Source organism: Medicago truncatula, chromosome 2 (assembly GCF_003473485.1).
Source record: "Medicago truncatula cultivar Jemalong A17 chromosome 2, MtrunA17r5.0-ANR, whole genome shotgun sequence".
Lineage (NCBI taxonomy): Eukaryota > Viridiplantae > Streptophyta > Magnoliopsida > Fabales > Fabaceae > Medicago > Medicago truncatula.
The window spans coordinates 586,582-607,770 of NC_053043.1; the positions used below are offsets into that span (position 1 = coordinate 586,582).

Here is a 21,189-nt window from a genome sequence, read left to right on the forward strand (position 1 = left end):
GCATATAGTAGAAATTTCTACTCTCCACCTGTTTATGAAGAAATTGGTGAGTAGACTCTCGTGAACAACCAATTAAATAAAAGTTTGAATTCGGAAGAGACCTTTTCAATCACCCTCCATTACTTTGTATATTTCTAATATGTAACCTCAGGGGAACTACCGAGTGTCAATACCTCCCCCGTCCCAACATATCCATCTCATCCGTACTAGATGGGGATGGTAAAGAAATCATTTTATTTACCATAAAAACAAAGTTTAATAGTGGATGTTGATTGTTTTTTAGGATGAAATGTAAAACACTTGGAATGATTCTTATAAATAAAAAAAATGATGTTTTTTTTTGGGTTAAATAAGTTTTTTTATCCCTATAAATAATATAGCAAATTTTGATTTTAGTCCCTAAAAAATAAAATGAGATGTTTTCATCCCGACAAATTTTTTTGTTTTAGTTTTGGTCCCTAATGGATATAATTTTGACATTTTTAAACAGAATATGAACATATAAAACGAACATAACATGAATACATCCTGATCATAAAAGAGTTATAATCTTGATATTCATATGAACATAAATTGGTCATTAACGACCAAAAAAAAAATTGTGAGGATGACAACATTCTATTTTATTTTTTAGGGACTAAAATCAAAATTCACTACATTTATATGGACGAAAACTTATTTAACCATCTTCCTTCAAAAAAAACTTATTTAACCATCTTTTTATTATGAAATGATATTTTTAAAAATATAAAAATCGACAAATATTTTTTATTTCATAAAAAATTGCTAATTTAGAAATTTACGAGGTGTGCTTACAAATTTACTTTAAAAAAATATTAATTTTATGACTGATTTTTTTTTTTTTAAATATAAATATGAGTGTTCAATTTTGGTTTTTTAATTTCATTTCCCTTGATAAAAAAAAATTGATGATTATTATAATTTAAATTAAAAGTAGGAATAAAAATGAAATTGATTTTTGGAGGAGTAGTAGTTCCCGCCTTTCAACGGAACATTTTCAACACATCTCTCTGATTCATTCTTGTGAATCCATTTTCTCTCTTCTCTTCGCGCTTCGCGTTGATTCATATTCATATTTTAGGGTTTCTCTTTTCATTTCCATTCTCAATCGTTTTTCTCATTTTTTAGGGTTTCCTCATTTCCCCCTTTCCACGAATGCGTTGCAGATTCCAATTACTACTCTAATTATGCAACAACAACAACGGTAATCCTTCTTTATTCTCTCACTCAATCAATTTTATCTTTCCCATTTTTACTAATTTTTTGTTTAATTTTCACAGTCAATCCAATTCTGTTCAAATTCCTCAACACAATTGGTTGAAGCATGTTAATTCTCACAATAATTTCTCCTCCCAACCGCAGTTTCTCACTTCCAATTTCCTCTTTACTCTTCCAACTAACAAACCAATCGACAGAGCTGCTACTACCACGTATGTTACGCCTTTTTACTCGATTTTGTAGGGTTTTGTATATTATTATTAGGCATGTAGCTTTTGTTTGGATTTTACTTATATTTCAACGTTTATCATGCCACTGTTTGGAATAACTTATGAAAACAACTTCTCACATGTTCTTAACTTGTTTTCAGAATCTCTCCAACATAACTTATGTAAACAGCTTATAGCTTATACAAAAGCACTTATGCTATAAATTAAGCTTTTTATACAAGTACATTGGGAAATAGCTTATACATAGCTTATTATTTCATTGCCAGATGCTATTGCTACTAGTACATTGAGAATTCGGATTTATCTCTCTATGAAGTTTCTTTTAATTCTCTGGACTGAACTATCATTCGGTCTCTATTACAGCGGTTTATCTACATTGATTCATGGCGATTTCTTCTTAGATTATGATTATGATGTTTTTTAGCCCATTTTTGTATAGTTAGTGATCAATTTTTTATTATTTTTTTTAAACTGTTATCATCCTACAACTGTGTCTTTGTATACTAGATAAATAAGTAGCTAGATTTCTACTATATTTTCACATTGATCTCTGACACATTAGTTCTATCAGGTCTATAGTCCGACAAGGTCAAAACGTTCAAAGTTCACAAAGAGCACAGGTTGATAAGGTATCATTAAATAAATGCTGTTTCATCGTGAGTTATTTTCTGGAATTAATATATTATTGCAATTTATTGGAGTCTCACCCTGTCATATTATTGATAATCATGTTTGCTTTGAAATCAGTATCCTTTTATAAGATAATTTATACAGGCATAAGCAATAAGCATAGCCTGCCTTCTCTTTATGAAGGTTTCCCCCCAATATTCACATTACTCAAGTTGAGCTTGACATTTATCGGACTATCTTTCGGTTCTGAATTGCTTAATTCAATGCTAAATTTTCTTGTTTTAAGCTTCTATTGTCTGGCATTGACTTCTGTTGAAACAATTTCCAACAGGCCTGGTCTGCTCTTTCAAGGCTTCAGTTATCCAGCAGGAGTTATGTCCCAATTGGAAAATCTGTTAAAGTCACTCCTCAGTTTCATGAAAACAGGACAACAACTTCCTTCCAAGGAAGCTATGAGAATAACAAGCTTAACCATCCTGATGTTGCCGCAACTCCAACTGTCATTAATCATACTTCTCGGGTTGTAGATAGTTTAGTGAACAATCACACAAAGTACACAGGCCAAACCAACGAGTCTACAAAATGTGTAGCTGATACTATTAATATTGATGATGATGACATACTTGAGGTAATTTAGTGTGATCTGACTGAGTCAAATTTATTTGGACCTTTCTTGCATGGAAAGCAAATTTGAAGCCCAGTAGTGTGAAGTTTTTGTGTTAAAAACTTTCTTGTTTTTCATGTGGCCAAACCAACCAACTATAACATCAAAGGGCTTACGATTTTTATTTTTTTTTGGTCAGGTAGCCTAGTGGCTAGAATTCATCTTATAAGGTGAATAAGTGGGGTGTCCGGGGTTCGAACCCCGGCCCCTGCATATAATAATGCATTGTCCTACCAACTGAGCTATGCTCACGGGACAGGGCTTACGAAATTTTTAGTTGACTTGATTTGGAATTTTAATAAAGATAGTTCAAATTTATGACTTTGCTGAAAAATTAACATTGAGTAATTCAGCTAGTAGGCATTGTAGGCTGCCCAACTCTTTTGTGAAATTGAAACCGTTGAGCAATTTTGACAATTCTATTCATTTTGTAATTCTGTCTTTTTATTCATGCTTGTTCGTGTGGTTGTTCTCTTTTCCTTTTATTTATTTTTTCCGAATCCATTACTCAAGTTTATCTGAAGTCTTAAGCCATATAGATATTGATGTCTCTCTTCATTAATGTCATGTGTCGACTGTCGTTTAGAGCATGGATCTTGACCAAATTGTTGAGAAATACCAGTCCACTTGCACTCCTCAACCTCCAATGTCCAAGTTTCCTCCTTTTACTCCAACGGCAGATAAGGATAATTTTGCCGGACAAGGGGATACTTTTTTGCCACCAGAGCTGTGCTTGAATTGCATCCACGGCTACAAGGTATTGATTGGACATGTTTTGTTGTGTCATGAGTTGCCTTGCTCATTTGTTGGATTGGTATGCCTAATTTTAAAACTGGATGCAGTTAGGGATTTGCCCCGAAGCAGCAAGTCATTTGCAGGAATTCAAGGATAATCTTATTGCTATCTCTAATGAACTGATCGACAATGTTGAAAATCTCAGTTCTGTGCAGATAGCAAAGCTTCGCCAGGACAGGTGTGCCTTTACCTTGGAAGTTGGAATTATTTCCCCTGTGACGTTTTCATCTTTATATATCTCCACCATAGTTACATTATTTTTATTATGCTTCATTATTATACTTGGGAAAAAAAATTGCTGCAGCATATCCATTTTGAACTGAATAGCATTTGGGTTGAAAGTAAAATTTGTTGCTAATGCTAGGTCACAGCTGAATAACCAAATTCAACAACTCGAAAAATATATTCATTCCAGTAACCTTGAAGAAGAAAGACAAAAGTCGAATTTTGTTACATCCATGGCACCACCTACGTCTTTTGTGTATGAAACACCCCAACGGAATGTCATCAGTAGTGGACCTGTCATCAGTAGTGGACTAAATAGATATGACGACCAGGTTTATATGGATTATGGTACGTATGGGACATCATACCAGTCTTCATGCGGCATGCCATCAGGTCCAGTAGAGAGGGAACCATTCATCCCAAAGATTATTGAAGTTAATTACATTGAAGGTTCTGGAGATAAACGGTGGAGCAGCCGGGACTTTTCTTGGACTAAAGAGTTAGAGGTATTTAAACTGAATTATTTCCAGTTTCCAGTGTGTACAATTCATCATTGTTATATTTAATTTTTCTTTTGTTGCTTTTAGGTTAATAATAAGAAAGTATTTGGAAATCACTCTTTTCGCCCCAATCAAAGAGAAGTCATTAATGCCACAATGAGTGGGTGTGATGTTTTTGTTTTGATGCCCACTGGTGGAGGAAAAAGCCTAACCTATCAGGTAATTTATATTTTTCGAGAGGTCTTGAGTTATGGCCTTCTTCCTTTCTCATTCACAACTAGTCTATATACAACTTTACCAATTTCAATGCTGGGACTTTTGGACTCTCTTGTGATACAGCTACCAGCTCTTATTAATCCTGGCATAACATTAGTAATTTCTCCCCTTGTGTCCCTTATTCAAGATCAAATAATGCACCTATTGCAGGTATTAGTAATTTTCAAGTTATATGCTTTCATTCTTCATGTGTTTTTCTCATAGACGTGTGCTTATTGCTCCCTCTGGTTTGCCAATAGGCAAATATACCTGCTGCTTACTTAAGTGCAAATTTGGAATGGGCTGAACAGCAGGAGATCCTTAGAGAACTAAATTCTGATTACTGCAAATACAAGTTGTTATATGTGACTCCTGAAAAGGTTGCCAGGTGAGTGCCGTTGTTGATAGCTGCTTATTCTTTGAAACATATTTGTCTTGGTATACATACATTTTCACTCAAGAACAATATTTTTCATTTCATAACGCCTTTGTTTTGTATATTTACTGCAGAAGTGACGTTCTTTTGCGACAATTGGAGAGTTTACATGGTCGTGAGTTGCTTTCAAGGATTGTAATTGATGAGGCTCACTGTGTGAGCCAATGGGGGCATGATTTTAGACCAGATTATCAGGTTGGAGCTTTTATCCCTTCCAACTCGATTCAATTTCATGTGATATATATTTGTTTGCAGAAGATCCTGTGATATATTGTTTGAACTTTAATATATTCTTTAATTCTCCCAGGGACTTGGTGTATTGAAACAGAAATTCCCAAATACTCCTGTTTTAGCTTTAACAGCTACAGCAACAGCTAGTGTAAAAGAAGATGTTGTGCAAGCACTTGGTCTTGTTAACTGCGTTGTTTTTCGGCAAAGTTTTAATCGCCCAAATTTATGGTGTGTTAAACAAGTGCCAACTTCTTATTAATATAATTTGAATGGATGAATCATGTCTGATTTGAACATTGCAGGTATTCCGTTGTCCCCAAGACCAAAAAGTGTTTGGAGGATATTGATAAATTTATCAGGGAAAATCATTTTGATGAATGCGGCATCATCTATTGTCTTTCACGAATGGACTGTGAAAAGGTCGCTGAAAAATTACAGGTTGGTATTTTCTTGTGATGAACTGTCTGATTTTCTTGTGTTCAAGCTTTTCTTTTTTTATCTTCCCCGTTTTATCATTCTTTGTTGTTTGTGTTTTATTGTCTCTATCTGATATGAGATCTGATAAACCATGACTGCACTCTCGTGACCTCCTGCACTCTTAGTCTTATGTAAATGTGAAGGTGGCATCTAATTGTGTGGCTTGTGAATTCATTGTTTAGGAATGTGGGCATAAATGTGCATTTTATCATGGGAGCATGGATCCTGATCAACGTGCTCATGTTCAAAGGCAATGGAGCAAAGATGAGATCAATATAATTTGTGCTACCGTGGCATTTGGAATGGGTATGTTTGTATATTTGAAACTTCTTTTTGCATTGATAAATTGAATGAAATCATATTTAAAATTAATGTTTCAGGGATTAACAAACCTGATGTCCGCTTTGTAATCCATCATTCCCTTCCAAAATCTGTTGAAGGTTATCATCAGGTGCTTATAGATCTTCAAAGTATGTATTAGGCATGGATTTTGATTCTTTTGGCTTACATGTACTTTTATGATTTTCCTTTCAGGAATGTGGACGAGCTGGTAGAGATGGTCAACGTTCATCCTGTGTATTATATTATAGCTACAGTGACTATGTTAGTATTGATTACGACACTACTACTTGAATATGAATTTGTTTTTTTTGGAAACTAAGATAGCAATCTTATCACTGACCAGCATCATATGAAACAAGGCACGACTGAGATCCTATTCTCCTTCCTTTTATTTCTTATATCTAGTTGTATCTCACGTTTACAGATTCGAGTTAAGCATATGTTAAGCGTAGGAGCAGTAGAGCAAAGTAACATGACATCTGGTTACAGTCGTTTTAATGCGACAAATTCAGGGAGATTACTGGAAACAAACACTGAAAACCTTTTGCGCATGGTACTGTATCTTTTTAAGCACTTTGAAATACTACATTATACACACACACACATAACAAGATAAATTACTAAATATTCACCTTGAACTTGCTCAGGTCAGTTATTGTGAAAACGATGTTGATTGTCGGCGCCTTATTCAGCTAGTTCATTTTGGGGAGAAGTTTGATTCTTCAAACTGTCATAAAACATGTGATAATTGCGTGAAGATCACAAGTTTCGTTGAGAAGGATGTCACCGAAATTGCGAAACAATTGGTTTGGAATCAGATTATATCCATATATTGTTCTCATTCCTCTACGTCATGAAATTTCATTAGTTTGTAGTATTTGAATCCACTTGTTCTTAAGTACTTTTTTGACTGTCATCTGTTTAGGTTGAACTAGTTAAGCTAACGGGACAGAAGGTCTCGGCATCTCACATATTAGAGGTGTATCGTGGTTCCTTAAGCCAGATGGTATGTCAACAAGCATTATCTTATTTTATTTGTTATTTTTTTTCACTCTTCACTATTTTTTCTTTAGCTAAAAGCCTTATTTATATTCTTTAATCTTGTATTTTTAACATCAAAATTAGGTCAAGAAACACCGGCATGAGACTGTGCGACTTCATGGTGCCGGGAAGCATCTAGCAAAGGGCGAGGCTTCCCGTATATTGCATCATCTTGTTGTTGAGGACTTTATTGCGGAAGTGGTAAAGAAAAGTGATTTTTATGGATCTGTATCATCAGTGTTGAAGGTACTTTAATATGTTTGTATGGTGCAATTTTATTAATGTGTTTTTCTTATCGTGCTTTAAATGTGTGATATAGCTTATATTAGTTGCGCTCCGCAATTTTATTCTAATGCTTTAACTTGTTTTCAGGTAAATGAGCAGAAGGTCCGTAACATGTTGTTTGGTGGGCAAAGAATTATATTGAGGTTTGCCCTTCCTATCAAGCTATTTCATGCTTAAATTTGTAAATCAGGGTGTCAATGCTCATTGGTTAAACAATTTTACATGAAAGTTTTTCTTCTTCTTTTGTTTGTGAGGGCTTATGGAAATATGATAACATGCTAGAGTTAGGATGTTGATGCTGTAAGCCTCAGATATATTTAACTTGACCTCGGTTTCACCTGAATTTTCGTTTCAGCCTTCTATGGCATCAAGTTAGCATTGCATGCATGTTTTTATCTATTCTTATTCTACTCAGTGGCATCTTTAACTTTTGCAGATTCCCGTCTTCTGTGAAAGCATCAAAGCCTGGTAAATGTGATTCAATTTCAGCCAAAGGTTCTCTGGCATCTGCGAAGCTGAATCTTCCCATTGACATTCCTGACCAACCTGAAACTGAAATAGACTTGGTATATGATGTTTTTTTCCTTCAGTTTTGTTGAAATTTCTAACTTTGAATTATTATACTTAAGAAAAATCTATTACAGGATCTATCAGCTAAGTTGTACACTGCTCTGCGGATGTTGAGGACAACTCTTTGTAGAGAAGCTGGAGAGGGTGTTATGGCTCACCACATATTTGGGTAAGTTATTATTATATTCATTTTATTCTTATGCAAGAATCAAGTTAACTTTTAACCCCCCCTTTTTTTAAAAGCATCTGATAAGTTGTTTCTATTTAGCAATGCTACGCTGCAGCAGATAAGCAAGAAATTACCGAGAACAAAGGAAGAACTTCTTGATATCAATGGCATTAGCAAGTAAGTTCGTTCTAGGAATACTGCAGTGTCCTTTACTGAACCAACTTTCATTGACATTTTGGTATACTGCAGGACTAAAGTAAGCAAGTATGGGGATCGGTTACTGGAGACCATTGCGAAAACCATAAATGAATACTACAATACGGATAAAAACAGCAGCGGCAGCAAAGGCAGTGTGGATTCAGCCAAAAGAAGACGAGAAGCAAATAGAACGCCAGATTCAAATGGTGAGGATGATGATGCCTTAATCAAAAGTACTGGTCGCTCCAAGAAAAGGACGGTAAAGAGACAAATTAAAAAGGCTGAGATATATGAATCAGAAGAGGAAGACTATTACCATGGATGCCTTGACGAGGACCTAGACTGTATCGATATTGACAATGTCGTATTAGATAAATTAACTGGTACAAATGCTGCAGGAAGAGTACTACCTCAATGGACAGCATCATGATATGGTGTATGTTGTTATCTTAGTATTGTATTAGGTCCTTCAGGATATGAATGTTGTGATCGGGCTTTTCTTGGATCAGCCTTCCAGTAACTTAAGGTTAGAGTTTTGTTCCAACAAGGCATTGTATTGGAAGAAAAATAGCAAAAGCAGATGTATGAGAAAAACTGTGGATAACTGGATGGTTATGAAATAGTATAGCTAAAGATATATTTTTTTTTTTCCAATTTACTTCTGGCAATCAGTGCTATTGATGCTGGTGAAAATGTACGAGTTAGTGATAATGTATATAGTAGGTTGTCTTGATTAATTGGACATTTCAATTATGCTATTATTCTTGATATAGTGTGTAATTATTTAAGTATTTATTTAATTAAACTTATCTTTTGGCCAAACATAGAATTAGTCTAGTGTGCAGGGTAAATTATGTTCTTGCTAGTGAGCAGGTTAACTTGAACAGTATTACCACTAGAATCTATTAGACATAATTCAAAGGTTAATTATAATCTCTATTAAACATAACTTCAGACAACTATCATGACAATCAACGAAATTTCATCCACTATCCTATAAGATCTTTCATCACAACACAAACCAAAAAAACCAAACATAAAAATAACATCATATTCAACAACAATTACAAAAACCATGACAATATAATCTAGGCTAAAATATGATTTTGGTCCCTGCTATATGGATTTTGGTCCCTGGTAAAAACAAGTTTCGAAATCGGTTATTGCAACAAAAAAAATTAAAACAGTCTCTGAGCCCACTTTCTTGCTGATTTGACACAATCTTGATTAGGTGGCCGTTGCTAACCGTGCAAACATGTATACATGGCATCCATATGCGAAATTATTTTATTTTTACTATTTAAAAAATAATTTTAATAAATCATAAAAAATATTTATGAAATTAACAACAAAACATTTAATTTTGGAAGGAATCTCTCCTTCATATACTAATTAATTTGTTGGTTTCATAGATCTCTCCTTATCTTTTCTCCACATAAGTGTTCATCTTTACTCCTCTCAGATTTGTAACCACCCTATTCCTCTCTTTCCCAAATCTGGAAATAACACAAAAAATTTAATTTTAACAGTAGCAACATAAAGTTCACTCAAGAGCAAGTTCCTAGTCTTCACTAACATCAAATTCGTGTTCAGAATTACAGATGAGAAGTTTGTTGAACAAAAATATTCATTCAAATCCATCTTCATCACCAAATTCATGAAAACATTGTTGAACAAAAATCGTTCACCAAATCTATGAAAAAATTGTTTAACAACAATCATTCATTCACAAGATCCAGCATATGTCGTTTACCGTATTCATCTTATTCTTAATTGTGATTCATCTTCTTCAAACCCAAATGGGTTGTTTTCCCATTTCAACAATATTTCTGATGGATTTTTTGTTTCTACTGAAAAACCAATGCTTTAGCCTCTCTCAATCTTTCAAATTTTAACAACTCCATTAACAGAACCAGAGAAAGGGTTCTCGCAAATCTGAATGGAGTGTTGCTGGTGGTGACTTTCTTTTTTGTGTTGTGAAAAATTGAGATTTGAGTGAGAAGAGAAGATAGTAGTTTTTGATGATTTGTGATGATTTTTCATGAAAGAGAACGATGAAGAGAAGATTTCAAGGATGGAGAATCATGAGGGAAAACGATGGAGAAAAGAAGAAGAATTGGTGGAAAATCTGAAACCCTAGTTTCAATTTTCCCTCTTCTCTATTTAAGTTTAATTAAATTAAAGTTTTTTAATTTTAAATCAATTTTTGAAATTAAAAAATTGGTTTTTTTAATTTTAAATTTTTTTAATTGCCACGTCATGTGGCTACTTATGCACAGTCTGTGTTTGCCATGTATGCATCAGTGTGCCACCTTGCAGCTTAAATGGGGCCAGAGATCATTTTAAAAAACAAAATTTTTTGCAAGGACTGATTTCGAACAAAAAAATTACTAGGGATCAAAACTCAAACTCGTTATATTTGCAGGGACAAAAAACATATTTTTACCTTTAATCTATGTCTCTATTAACCTATTCCTAATTCTTCAATATTGTTATTAATAAGGAACAAAATAGTGACCAGTTGAGTGATGCATATAAGAAAACATTTAGCCATTTTCAAAATAAGTAATAAATATTCTCACAATGATGTGAAAATTATGAGGTATAAAATGAATTTTGTAAAGTGTGTTACCGTTATTATCACAGTTAATGTCACTGTTCATGACCGTTGTTCAATGTGTAAAATACTTTAGGTGTATTCCACCAACTAAGCTTTGATATTTCTCTGCTTATTATTTAAAAAAAAGTCTAAATAATTGTGCAAAAGTAATCCCAAAATGATTGTACAAATATCATATCACATCTTTACGATAGGATTGATTGAAATACAAGAATACATTGTATTTGCGTGCATATTAGAATGGGAGCATAAGTATTGTTTTGTATGATAAGATTAGAATCATATATTAGTAATTTAAACAACTCCAAATATCTATTTACATATTTGTTCATTACATCAAAAGCATTCTGCTCAAGACAACCATATCACTAAACTTTACAGGAACGTAAGATGAACAGCTTACAACTTTACACACTCCTATGTACAGATATGTGTGTAATATTTTATTCACGCACTTTACAAATTTATTATGTTCATATGTTATCAGTCAAATATTTATACCATGGCCCGTGAACACCAACTGATATAGTGGCTGCCACAATCAAAACACGAGCAGCTTCCACTACCCTTTCAGTCAGAGCACCAGCCCCAACTTTCAGTAGTGCCATTTCAGCTAATTTCCTCCCACGGGCCCCACTTCCCCCAAGCACAACTCCACGCAAAGCTGAATAGACAGCATTGAACACCCTCTCAAACACAGCATCCCCAGCTTGTAAGCTCTTTCCTAACATTCTGGCAGCAACTGCCTTTCGTGACTGAACCTTCCCTGCATCTTCACCGTCAACTGACGGCAGATTGCAAATCACTCCTACAATATCTTCAATATCAGCATCTTCAACACGGTCTAAGAGCTCCAAGAGTTCTTCTGCACACTTGGACACTGCATTTTCCATATCTGCAGAGCTTGCTACTGCCTTTTCACTCATAATAATCTGACGGCAAATAAGAACGCTGCAATTCCCATAATTTCTAATTAAGTATCGCCAGAAGAGAGAAAAACAAAATCAGTAAACGACAGTGCCTTGACACAAATAACCATGCTATTTACCTTGTGGATATCACAATAATTTTCTGAATTTGAGCCTGGAGAGACCTCAGTCTGGCAAAGTTAAGAGATGAAGTTTCTGGTAGATCATCTTGTGTCAGACCAGATATTCCACTTACTAACTTCAGTAAACCAAGCCTTACAACAAGATCAATTGGTTCTCCTTTGCATTCTGGTTGCTGATCACCTGGTCAAATAAAGTACAGTCAGGTACCAAAATAAGTGTCTGCCTCAAAGTATGTAACAGAAAACTGAAAATCAGAAAGTAAAGTTGTCAATAGAGAACCTTTAGTATTTGAACCGTCAGGAGAAAAGACCATTGGACTGCCAGTACTTTTGAGCATAATATTTCCCCCAGTTCTGAGAGTAGTTGAAGGAATCCCTTGGGATGAATTATCAGCCAATGCTGAGGAGGAATTCACATGCTCTACCCATTCTTGGTCTTTAAAATTCCAAATAGAAGAAAGCCATCTGAGGGTTAAAGGAAGAGAGGTACTGGCATCAGATGGAGATCCATATTTGTTTGCAAAGGCATTCCTAAGGTAGTCCAGACCAGCAGGTCCCTTAAGCAAAGGCTCCATTAATCTTATGCGTGCTTTGCTTATCTCTTTCTTAAGAATCTGTCAAGAATTCATCATGTCACATAACATACAACCAGAGTAAAACAAATATAAGCAATAAGCAATAAGAGGTGCAGTTTACTCATTAAGGTTACAGTGTGATACAGAGCAACTATTTTGTGGCTAGCCAATCCTAAATATATATGTAATACATATAGCAGCTATATACGAAAGCATTGGTATTCAAAAGCATAACCCATACGTAATAAATAAGTGAAAGGGAAAGAACATGAACATATTGATTAAATAAATTTTAATTGGAGATAAAACAAAAATAAAGGAAAAGCAGACACACCTGAATCTGTTCAAGGACAAACTGCAAACCCTTAACCAAGGCTACAACACATGCATTGTTTGATTCATCTCTAGATTGGCATATTTCACTCAACTCGCATAGTAATGCCTTGTGTTTGGCCTTTATTATCTCCTCATTGGCTGGAGCAGAAAGCTTCTGCAAACTGACTAGTGAAAAATCGAGAATTTTTCCAAGGTAATCGACATCCAGTTTACCTGATTTAAGCACCTTTAGATACACAGAAAGAGATATATAATCAGAAAAATAGAAATTATAGTAAGGTATATTTCAATGATGTGTCTTAACAGACTCGTGAAAAGAATGTAACTGCTACCTGAGACAGAATATCTAAATCAATGGCTGCAATAATATCATCCTTCCAGCTTATTGGAGCCATCTCACAAATTTCATCCCTAACCTCTTCCATGAGTTGAATAATCTGGTCATAGTTGGGCTGATCCTGCTTAACAGATTCCATAACAGTGTCCCAAAAGGCCTTCTCCATTGTCTGTTTGATTTTACCCTGCCAGATTAAGAGTGAATGAGAATTCAAATTCAAAACATTTTGGCAGTAACGAAGGATTGACTCTATATTAAAAAAAAATCATAGACGGGATAATATAACATCAAAGGCCTCAGGCAGAATCCTCTTACCTCAACGCTGTTTTGAATGTGATCAGAGACATCAAAGCCATCAGCAAAACTACGGTGATGCTCATGGAGAAATTCATTTACAAGAACCTCGTTTGGTGCTACAAACTTTTCAGAAGTAGTACTGAGCTGAGTATTTGAACTGGTAATAGGCGAAGAGAAGCTTGACTCTATGGGGGAAGTGTCACTCTCCTTAAAAAGGGAGCGAACCACTCGGCTTGTCTTATTGCTCTTATTTGAAATATTTCGTTCGCTTGGGCTTGCAACAGTAGAAAGTGGAGTTGGGCTTGCAACAGTAGAAAGTGGAGTTGGGCTTGGAGTCAGGTATTGAGTCATTGGAAACCCCATTGGGCTTCCGCTATCCTTTACTCTTGAGGATCTAGATCTTGTTTCAGATAGAGCACTTTCCATGCGCTCAATCCCAGCATCTCCACTCAGGTGCATCACCTTTTCCCTCAAAAGCTTTTGATCTTCAGTGACCTGTATTATAAAACATTGAAAGACTGATAAAGCCAAAGCGGTCTCTCTTGCAATAAGAAAGCTGTTAAGGGAAGAAAACCCCTTATTGAAAGGGAAAAACATAAAAATAACTGTCCATACTTTTCAGAATTAAAATGTAACAGAGAGAAGAACATGCTTGAGAAGGGAAATTACACTAAAGAAAAACATAAGCAAATTTTCTTAATTCTATCAATCTTACAGTCAGCTTTTGAGGTCATTGATGCTCCATGACATTACTTGAAAATTTCATCAAAATAACTGCTATACCATTGAAAAGGAAAACTCACAGCTATTGACATGGAAAATTACCTGATGCTGAATAGCTTTCATATCATGACTAATACCAACTCCTTCTGGAGTTAACTTGCAAGTTTGAATCATAGAAGCCTCAAGCTGGCAAGCTGCTCTAACCAAATCATCCTCCAAAGATCGAGCATCCTTAACCTTCCAGACCACAAAACAATTCAAATACGAGCACCATGCTTTATCAAAAGCAGCAAGCTGTGATCTGAAGGTACATCGCTTCACAGAAGCTGAGACAGATTCTTCATCGGAACTTTTTATTGGCCCCTCTTGTATAATCTTAATCAGCAGCTCAAACATTTTAACAAATTCTTGAGCAGACTTGGCCAAAGCAATTTCACGCTCACCCATTGTACTAAAAACTGCATCTGGATGACCCAATATCATATAAGCACAAAGAACAACTCTCACTTGATACCTTGATAACCTATTGTTTAACTCCTTGACTGTATCTGATTTTTTTGCCGGGCTTCTTGTAGAACTTCTAGGAGTAGCCCTTTTCTTGGGGGAGGCGACCCGTTTAAGAAGGTGATCAATGTTATCCAAGCTAGTATAATAATTGGCAGGGACAACAGCTGTAAACACTCTGAGGCGGCTCTCAAACCGGTCCAGCAAAGTTTTCACAGTCTGAAGAGTAGAAGCTGATTCAATAAGAAGAGCAAACTGCTCAAATGGCAATGACTTGACAGATTTCTCGTTGATCCCCAGCACAGCATATGCCTTCGTCAAGGTAAAGGTTGTTCTCTTCTGCCTCAAGAACCGCCTCCAGCACCTTAAAGAAGTAAATTGTCAGAATAAGTCATATAGTAATATCCAGTAAAACGAAGTTCAATACACCTATTGCACTTCAGTTTTGCCTAATAGATGAACAAAAAAAATTGCAAAAATACTGCAAACAATATTAAGGCCTTCTCCAAAATGACTACAATTGAGTAAAGCAGTGAAATTAAGGCTTCCTAAACTAGCAACAGAATATACATATATATCAAGTTTCAAATGCAAAAAACCTTGCTAGTTTTCTGGAAAGATATTCTGCCTGCTTTGACATTGTAATCCAATTCTCGAACGCATAACCACGCAGTCTTCCTCTCTGCCTGATATATTCAGCTCTTTGTCTTTTTGCCTGTTCAATAAAAAATTTGGAGACTTTGTTACAAAAAGCTCCACTAAGACCGCCATGTAACATGTGTAATTTTTGAAGCATTGAAAATGAATCCAAAAAAAAACTAACATACTCTTTGTAATCGATCTTCCAACTCGTCCTTCTTTTTCCTTCTCTCAATCTCACGCTGGTGGGATACAGACTTCGCCACATGTCTCGCCTGCAAGACTTTAGCGTGCACCCTCTTCTTCTCAGCTTCCAGCAACTGAAGTCGTTTTGATTCAGCGGCAGCTCGTTTTTGGTGAATTGCAGCACGTACACGCTCCTTGTATTTGCTCTCTCGAGTCATTCTCCTCATCAATGACTGAGATGACCTTTCTCTAAGAGATGCCCTTCTTTGCCTGCGAGCCTTTAGGATAAGCATTCTATTAGCCTCAGCCTGCTGAACACGTGATTCCACTTTTGTCCCAAGCTTCACGCGCTCATTTGCATGGCGCAATTCAACTCCATTTTTCGCTGCTTGACGCAGTTGATCCTGCCTAGCTAAGCGCATCTGGGCCTTCGTTAAAAGGCTCAACCTATCAGGAAAGCAGAAAAGAAAATCATTTCGATTGTAAAAAATGTAGCACAAGTCACAATTGGAAGGAAAAAAAAAAAAAACAAGTCTTACATACTTTGGGAATCAATGGAACAGATAAAGCATACCAAAAACAATCAGATACAAAAATAAGATCATGTTAAATAACTGCAACTGAAAAGAATTAAATTTTTCTATGATTGGATTACTGTATTTCAATTGATTTGACCATCAAATTTCAGAAGTTTGTGATCAAGTTTATAAACATTATCTAAACTTCTCAAACAAAAGGATGTAAAACAAACAACTTGTACAAGCTGATAAATAAATGGAAAAGTTATTAGTTTTATCAAATAAACATAATTGTCCAATGATAAAGAAAAGGACTGACAGTCAATTTCCATCTAGAACACCAAAAAATTACTATTTTATGATCAGATAAGACACAGATAATGCCTCCCTAATTATGTTTTAACCAAAGAAAAAAGTGCATTTGAATCCCAAAATAGGTCTAAAACTTATCTCATAATTTGATACTTTCTTTAAAAGAATTCAAATGCAAACTTAGAGCACTTGTACGTACAGACATAAATGTAAAATGCATTTAGTGCTTATATTTAAATAGATGCATAACCGTAGCACCAGACACTTCTGATGGAAAGTGTGTCCCATGTCCTACACATGTCAGTATCCGACACCAACATGTGTAATTACATTCGATTAATCCATTATTTCAAATTTTACTAGTGTCAACATGTCCGTGTCAGTGCTTCATAAGAGCAAAACTGATGCATGGAACCCACCTCTTCTGTTCAGCGGCTTGCAACTTGGCCTCTAATCGCTGACCAAGATCCTCATCCTGAGATGAACATCGTGAAGGACTTCTCGGCTTTGCACGTGCCTTGCTTGAAAGTTTCTCATAGTACTTCTGCACTCAATAGAACAAGACTTTAATAAAAAACTTAAAGAAGAAGAAAACATCAACAACGAAAAACAAAGAATTAATTTGCCTTAAAAAAGAAGAAACTATCAAAGCATACGCAAATGAAAAATAAAAATAACAATAAATAAATAATCAAAAATAAAAACTCTGTAAATAAATAGAGATTAATCTCTAATTAGTAATTACTCTGTTTTGTGGTTGAAAATCAAAGTAATAATAACACGTGTGAACTATGTAATTAAGGAGAAAAGTTGAATATTGAAGTTGAAGTTCCGAAACTTTCTCACCAAACAAACGAAACACGCAAAGTTAATTTTTTTTAGAAAGGAATTGTAAAAACACCTGTCTACGAATTTCAGCATGACGAAGTTTTTCTTCGATTTCTTCCACCGAACTCGGTGACTTACACTCCGTATCAAGAAGCCTTCGTCGGAGTCGTTTCGGTAATCTCACCGGCGATGACAGAGATTCATCATCTCCGATTGGAAATTCCATCACAATTCCGTTTTTACCCTCCGGTAATTCCACTCCCGCCGCCATAACAATTCAAGGAAGTAACGATCGTAACAAACTCCGTAACGGTAAACGAATTCCGTAACGGAGCGACGACGGCGATGAAGAAATTCTACCGTACGAATGAAAAAAAAATTGAAAATCGATGTGGTTGATGATTGATTTATATATAGAGAGAAGAAGAAGAATAACGGTGGAAAAATTTGAATTGGAAGCGATTCAAAAGAGAAAACGTTGCGACGAGTGAAACCAGCTTCGAGAGAGAGCTTTGTTGTTTTTGAGTTTCTAGAGAGAGAGAGAGAGTTTTTTATGAAATGAAAAAAGGTGAAGGACGTGTTTGGGTTTATAATAAACGAATTTGGGTTTAGTTTATGATGCGTGTAATCACGTTTAATACTGTTATTATAGGAGAATTAAGAAAGAATAAGGGTATTCGACACGTCAGCACGGACATCACAACGGCACTCTTTGTTTTTTTTTTTGTCTTTCGGACTTTAATACCCTTGAGACTCTTTTTTTTACTACATTGCTGCTATCCATGTGGCCCTATCTCTATCCACTACCTTCTCGATTTGACATTTACTTTTTCAATTTTTTCTTTACTATTTGGAAATGGAATGTCATCTACTTTTGCTCAAAGTTCTATTTCTATTTTGTTGTATTTATTATTTAATTTATAAATGTAGAATTATTTTATTTTAGGGAGCAATGTATTACTATTATAAACAAAAATTAATATTTTAGATTCATCTTATTAATGATGTATATAATCTTTATTATAGATCATATACATTATTTAATAAATGAATTTGAAATGTTGATTTTTGTTTATAATAGTGACCGAAGGTGTATTTAATTGCAATTCATTTATTAGATGAATATTTATAAAGAATTTAATTCATCTATGAAGGGTAGATGGTAAAAAGAATGGGACATGGTAGGAGTTATATTGTATTTGTAGTGAAAAGGTAAAAAAAAAACGTGTATTCATCAAAAAGCTCTAAATAATAGCTTCACAGTTTTCATCAAAGAATGGGACATGGTAGGAGTTATATTGTATTTGTTTTAGCACTGAAAAGGTGAAAAAAAAAATGTCTACTTCATCAAAAAGCTCTAAATAGTAGCTTCGCAATTTTCACCATTTTGTTGCTTTACGACGCAATTTTTCAACGTGACGCGATTTTTAGCTCAAATTCAAACAAACACCAAGAAGTTTAATGTTAATTCAATTCAAGTTCATAAAATGAAATTTATTTTAAAAATGATGTGTTTAACGTCTTAAAACTTTAAAATTGATTGTCATTTTTATCGTTACCTTTATTTTTATAGTCATATATATGATTGATTATGCTTTATTAGAGTTTAATTATGGTGCACTGACTGTATAAAAGAACTTTACACAGTTAACCAATAAATTTTTTCCACATAATCCTTTTAAAAAAAATGTTAATTTATACAATAAAAGGTAAATTCTGAAGGTGTGCCTCTCCACGTTCTTGTCTTTGTTGTGTCGTTACTCCCCCCATTATTCTCTATGCTTCTGTTGTTCTTGGCAAGGGTTTATTGTGTTTCATTGATTCAATAAAATAAAATAATAAGCTACCATCTACTATGGAAACAAGGACTACGAGTAGAATAAAAGGGAAGAAAACAAAACCAAGACAATATCCTCATATCAATTTTTTAGTTAACACTAAGAGCATAAGGATTTTTAGATCTCCCAACCAAGAGTATTGTAAGAATAAATTTGAAGGATGTTGCACTGCGTTAACACAACGGTGAACGAAATGGGAACTGGGAAGAGAAGGCAATGGTACGATAGAAATTTAAGGTGATTATTAATTTTAAATCAAAACATTTTCTTTTTAAAAAAGGATTATGTGGCAAAATGTTATTGACTGACTGTGTAAAGTTCTTTTACACAGTCAGTGCACCACAATTAAACTCTGCTTTATTAACGGTGTAAAATATTTAATACCATTGTGTCAAAAATAAGCTATTTTAGAAGTTAAAATGACATTATTTATAATATAATTTAAATTGTACGCTTTGGATGAAAGGTAATTTATAGCTATGTGTCAAAATGAAGAATTATACTTTGGATGCAAGGCAATTTATCTCTCGTATGATAGAAGTATTTGTCATTCTTTTATACGCATTGGTGTACCAATTTTTTCCAAAACCAATAAATTGTGTTTGTATCATGAAAAATGTGTGGTAGATAAATGGGCGATGATACTATTGGCAGGTATATTTCCCTTTCCAAGCCCAAACAAAGTCGTCTAGGCTCTAGCTAGCTTACGAATAGGGTTTGCTGTGATTCCAATTCCAATTGAAAATGTATATTCCATGAGTGTCGTTGATATAAAAATTTAACACTCAACTCATTTGTTATGTATCCAAAAAAATTACTAAACTAAGTTTCGTACAAAATTACTAAACTAAGTTTCATAACAAATTATTAAACTTATTTTCATTTTTGTTTGAGCTGCGAATGTCAAGTACGAGTTAAATCTCGTATTAAAAGGAATAGTTGATGTTGAGCAACGTATAATAACAAGATTCATAAATTCATTGATTTAAGGTATTGTGTGAAGATGTGTCTAACTTACTTGTGTCATTGTTATTAACCCAATGTAATGATCCAACTGACTCCTCTCATGGCCAACACGGGTATCAAAATCTTGATTCAACTTGTTGGCGGAGCAGGAGAGATTTACGGTGTTGCATCATCAACGCAGAGAGTCTCGCACTTGACAAAGAGATGTTGTGATATGTCACGTGTGTTAAAATCCCACGACGAAAGAGTTGAGACCTGCCACGATCTTAGTGAACTCTAAGATATCAACTCACCTTAACATCTATTAGCATAAAAAATACTTCTTCCGCCCTAAATATATATGACATTGTTGACGGTTGCATAAGTGTCAATGTCATTCAATATCTTTAAGAAAATTTAATATTTTAAAAATATTCATAAAAAAATAATCTATTACCTAACTGACGTGTACAATAATATTCTATTTTTTGTAAGTACAAGTATTGAATAGGTAAATTTTACTTGACATTTATTTATTTTAAAATAGATTAACATAAAAATATGACATATCTTTGATTGATTGGATGAGTGTAATATACCCAACTAAACTAAAGATATCACACTGTGTTCACCATTAATTTTTCGTGTAATTTTGTGGTAACTAGCAAATATTTGAGAAAACATTTGACCATCGATATCCATTATCAAAAGCAAAGGTGTTACACCACTAAATCATGTGGCCACCTCATCTTCGCATGAATGAAATGAAACTATAAAGATAAGGGTGATGAGGACTTATAATTAATCACGATCCATGCCTTCCTTTTGAGTAAGAGTGCCGTTCAACTTTATGCACAAACGCACGTCATTAGAAATCAGGCTGTAGTGCATTATTTGATTGTCCAAAAAACTCAATAATAAAGTATTATAGAAGTTCTTAAATATTTCAATTCTATCTTGTAAAGAGCCACATGCCTTATTATGAAAGCTAAATTGAGTATTTTGTGTTTGGTAACATCTAAAAAAGAGTTTATAGCTGATAGTTTATAAGTTTGTCTGACAAAAAAAAAACTCTGCTTGGTAACGCTTTTTTACAACGAGTTTATAGTTTATTTCAAAAGCTTATAAGCTATTTTTCAGAAGCTACTTCAAGTAGCGTTTGAGCTTATAGTTTATAGCGTCTCACTTTTAAT

General features: G+C 34.4%; 2 protein-coding genes across 2 annotated transcripts; one reads left to right on the top strand and one right to left on the bottom strand.

The window, feature by feature from the left end:
• The first annotated feature begins 979 nt into the window (after nt 1-979).
• Nucleotides 980-9,046, top strand: LOC11419769 (ATP-dependent DNA helicase Q-like 4A). The gene is made up of 25 exons (XM_003592941.4): nt 980-1,225; nt 1,302-1,451; nt 2,041-2,098; nt 2,431-2,727; nt 3,350-3,520; nt 3,606-3,736; nt 3,923-4,289; nt 4,371-4,502; nt 4,623-4,709; nt 4,799-4,926; nt 5,049-5,169; nt 5,282-5,433; nt 5,508-5,643; nt 5,865-5,988; nt 6,063-6,133; nt 6,217-6,285; nt 6,449-6,577; nt 6,672-6,830; nt 6,950-7,030; nt 7,150-7,311; nt 7,438-7,493; nt 7,787-7,916; nt 7,995-8,089; nt 8,189-8,266; nt 8,339-9,046. Exons 1-25 carry the CDS (start codon nt 1,209-1,211, stop codon nt 8,715-8,717), a joined length of 3,480 nt encoding a protein of 1,159 aa, XP_003592989.2. The 5' UTR covers nt 980-1,208; the 3' UTR covers nt 8,718-9,046.
• Nucleotides 9,047-11,165: 2,119 nt separating this feature from the next.
• On the bottom strand, nt 11,166-17,809 carry LOC11423568 (uncharacterized). Its single transcript, XM_003592947.4, has 11 exons — nt 17,287-17,809; nt 16,805-16,929; nt 15,558-16,002; nt 15,330-15,445; nt 14,329-15,094; nt 13,522-13,998; nt 13,202-13,390; nt 12,868-13,095; nt 12,239-12,572; nt 11,956-12,139; nt 11,166-11,858 (listed from the first exon to the last, which is right to left on the bottom strand). The coding sequence occupies exons 1-11, from the start codon at nt 17,482-17,484 to the stop codon at nt 11,381-11,383; spliced, it is 3,540 nt and encodes a 1,179-aa protein (XP_003592995.2). The 5' UTR covers nt 17,485-17,809; the 3' UTR covers nt 11,166-11,380.
• Nucleotides 17,810-21,189: the final 3,380 nt, after the last annotated feature.

Excerpts from the sequence above, each read along its gene's own strand:
- LOC11419769 (XM_003592941.4), top strand. Across the intron at positions 4,503-4,622 it reads GAAAAAGCCTAACCTATCAG|CTACCAGCTCTTATTAATCC; the intron begins GTAATTTATATT and ends CTTGTGATACAG. Across the intron at positions 6,134-6,216 it reads CTGTTGAAGGTTATCATCAG|GAATGTGGACGAGCTGGTAG; the intron begins GTGCTTATAGAT and ends TTTTCCTTTCAG.
- LOC11423568 (XM_003592947.4), bottom strand. The coding sequence starts at position 17,484 with ATGGCGGCGGGAGTGGAATTACCGGAGGGTAAAAACGGAATTGTGATG. Across the intron at positions 15,446-15,557 it reads TGGAAGATCGATTACAAAGA|GCAAAAAGACAAAGAGCTGA; the intron begins GTATGTTAGTTT and ends TTTATTGAACAG. Across the intron at positions 15,095-15,329 it reads CTTTCCAGAAAACTAGCAAG|GTGCTGGAGGCGGTTCTTGA; the intron begins GTTTTTTGCATT and ends TACTTCTTTAAG.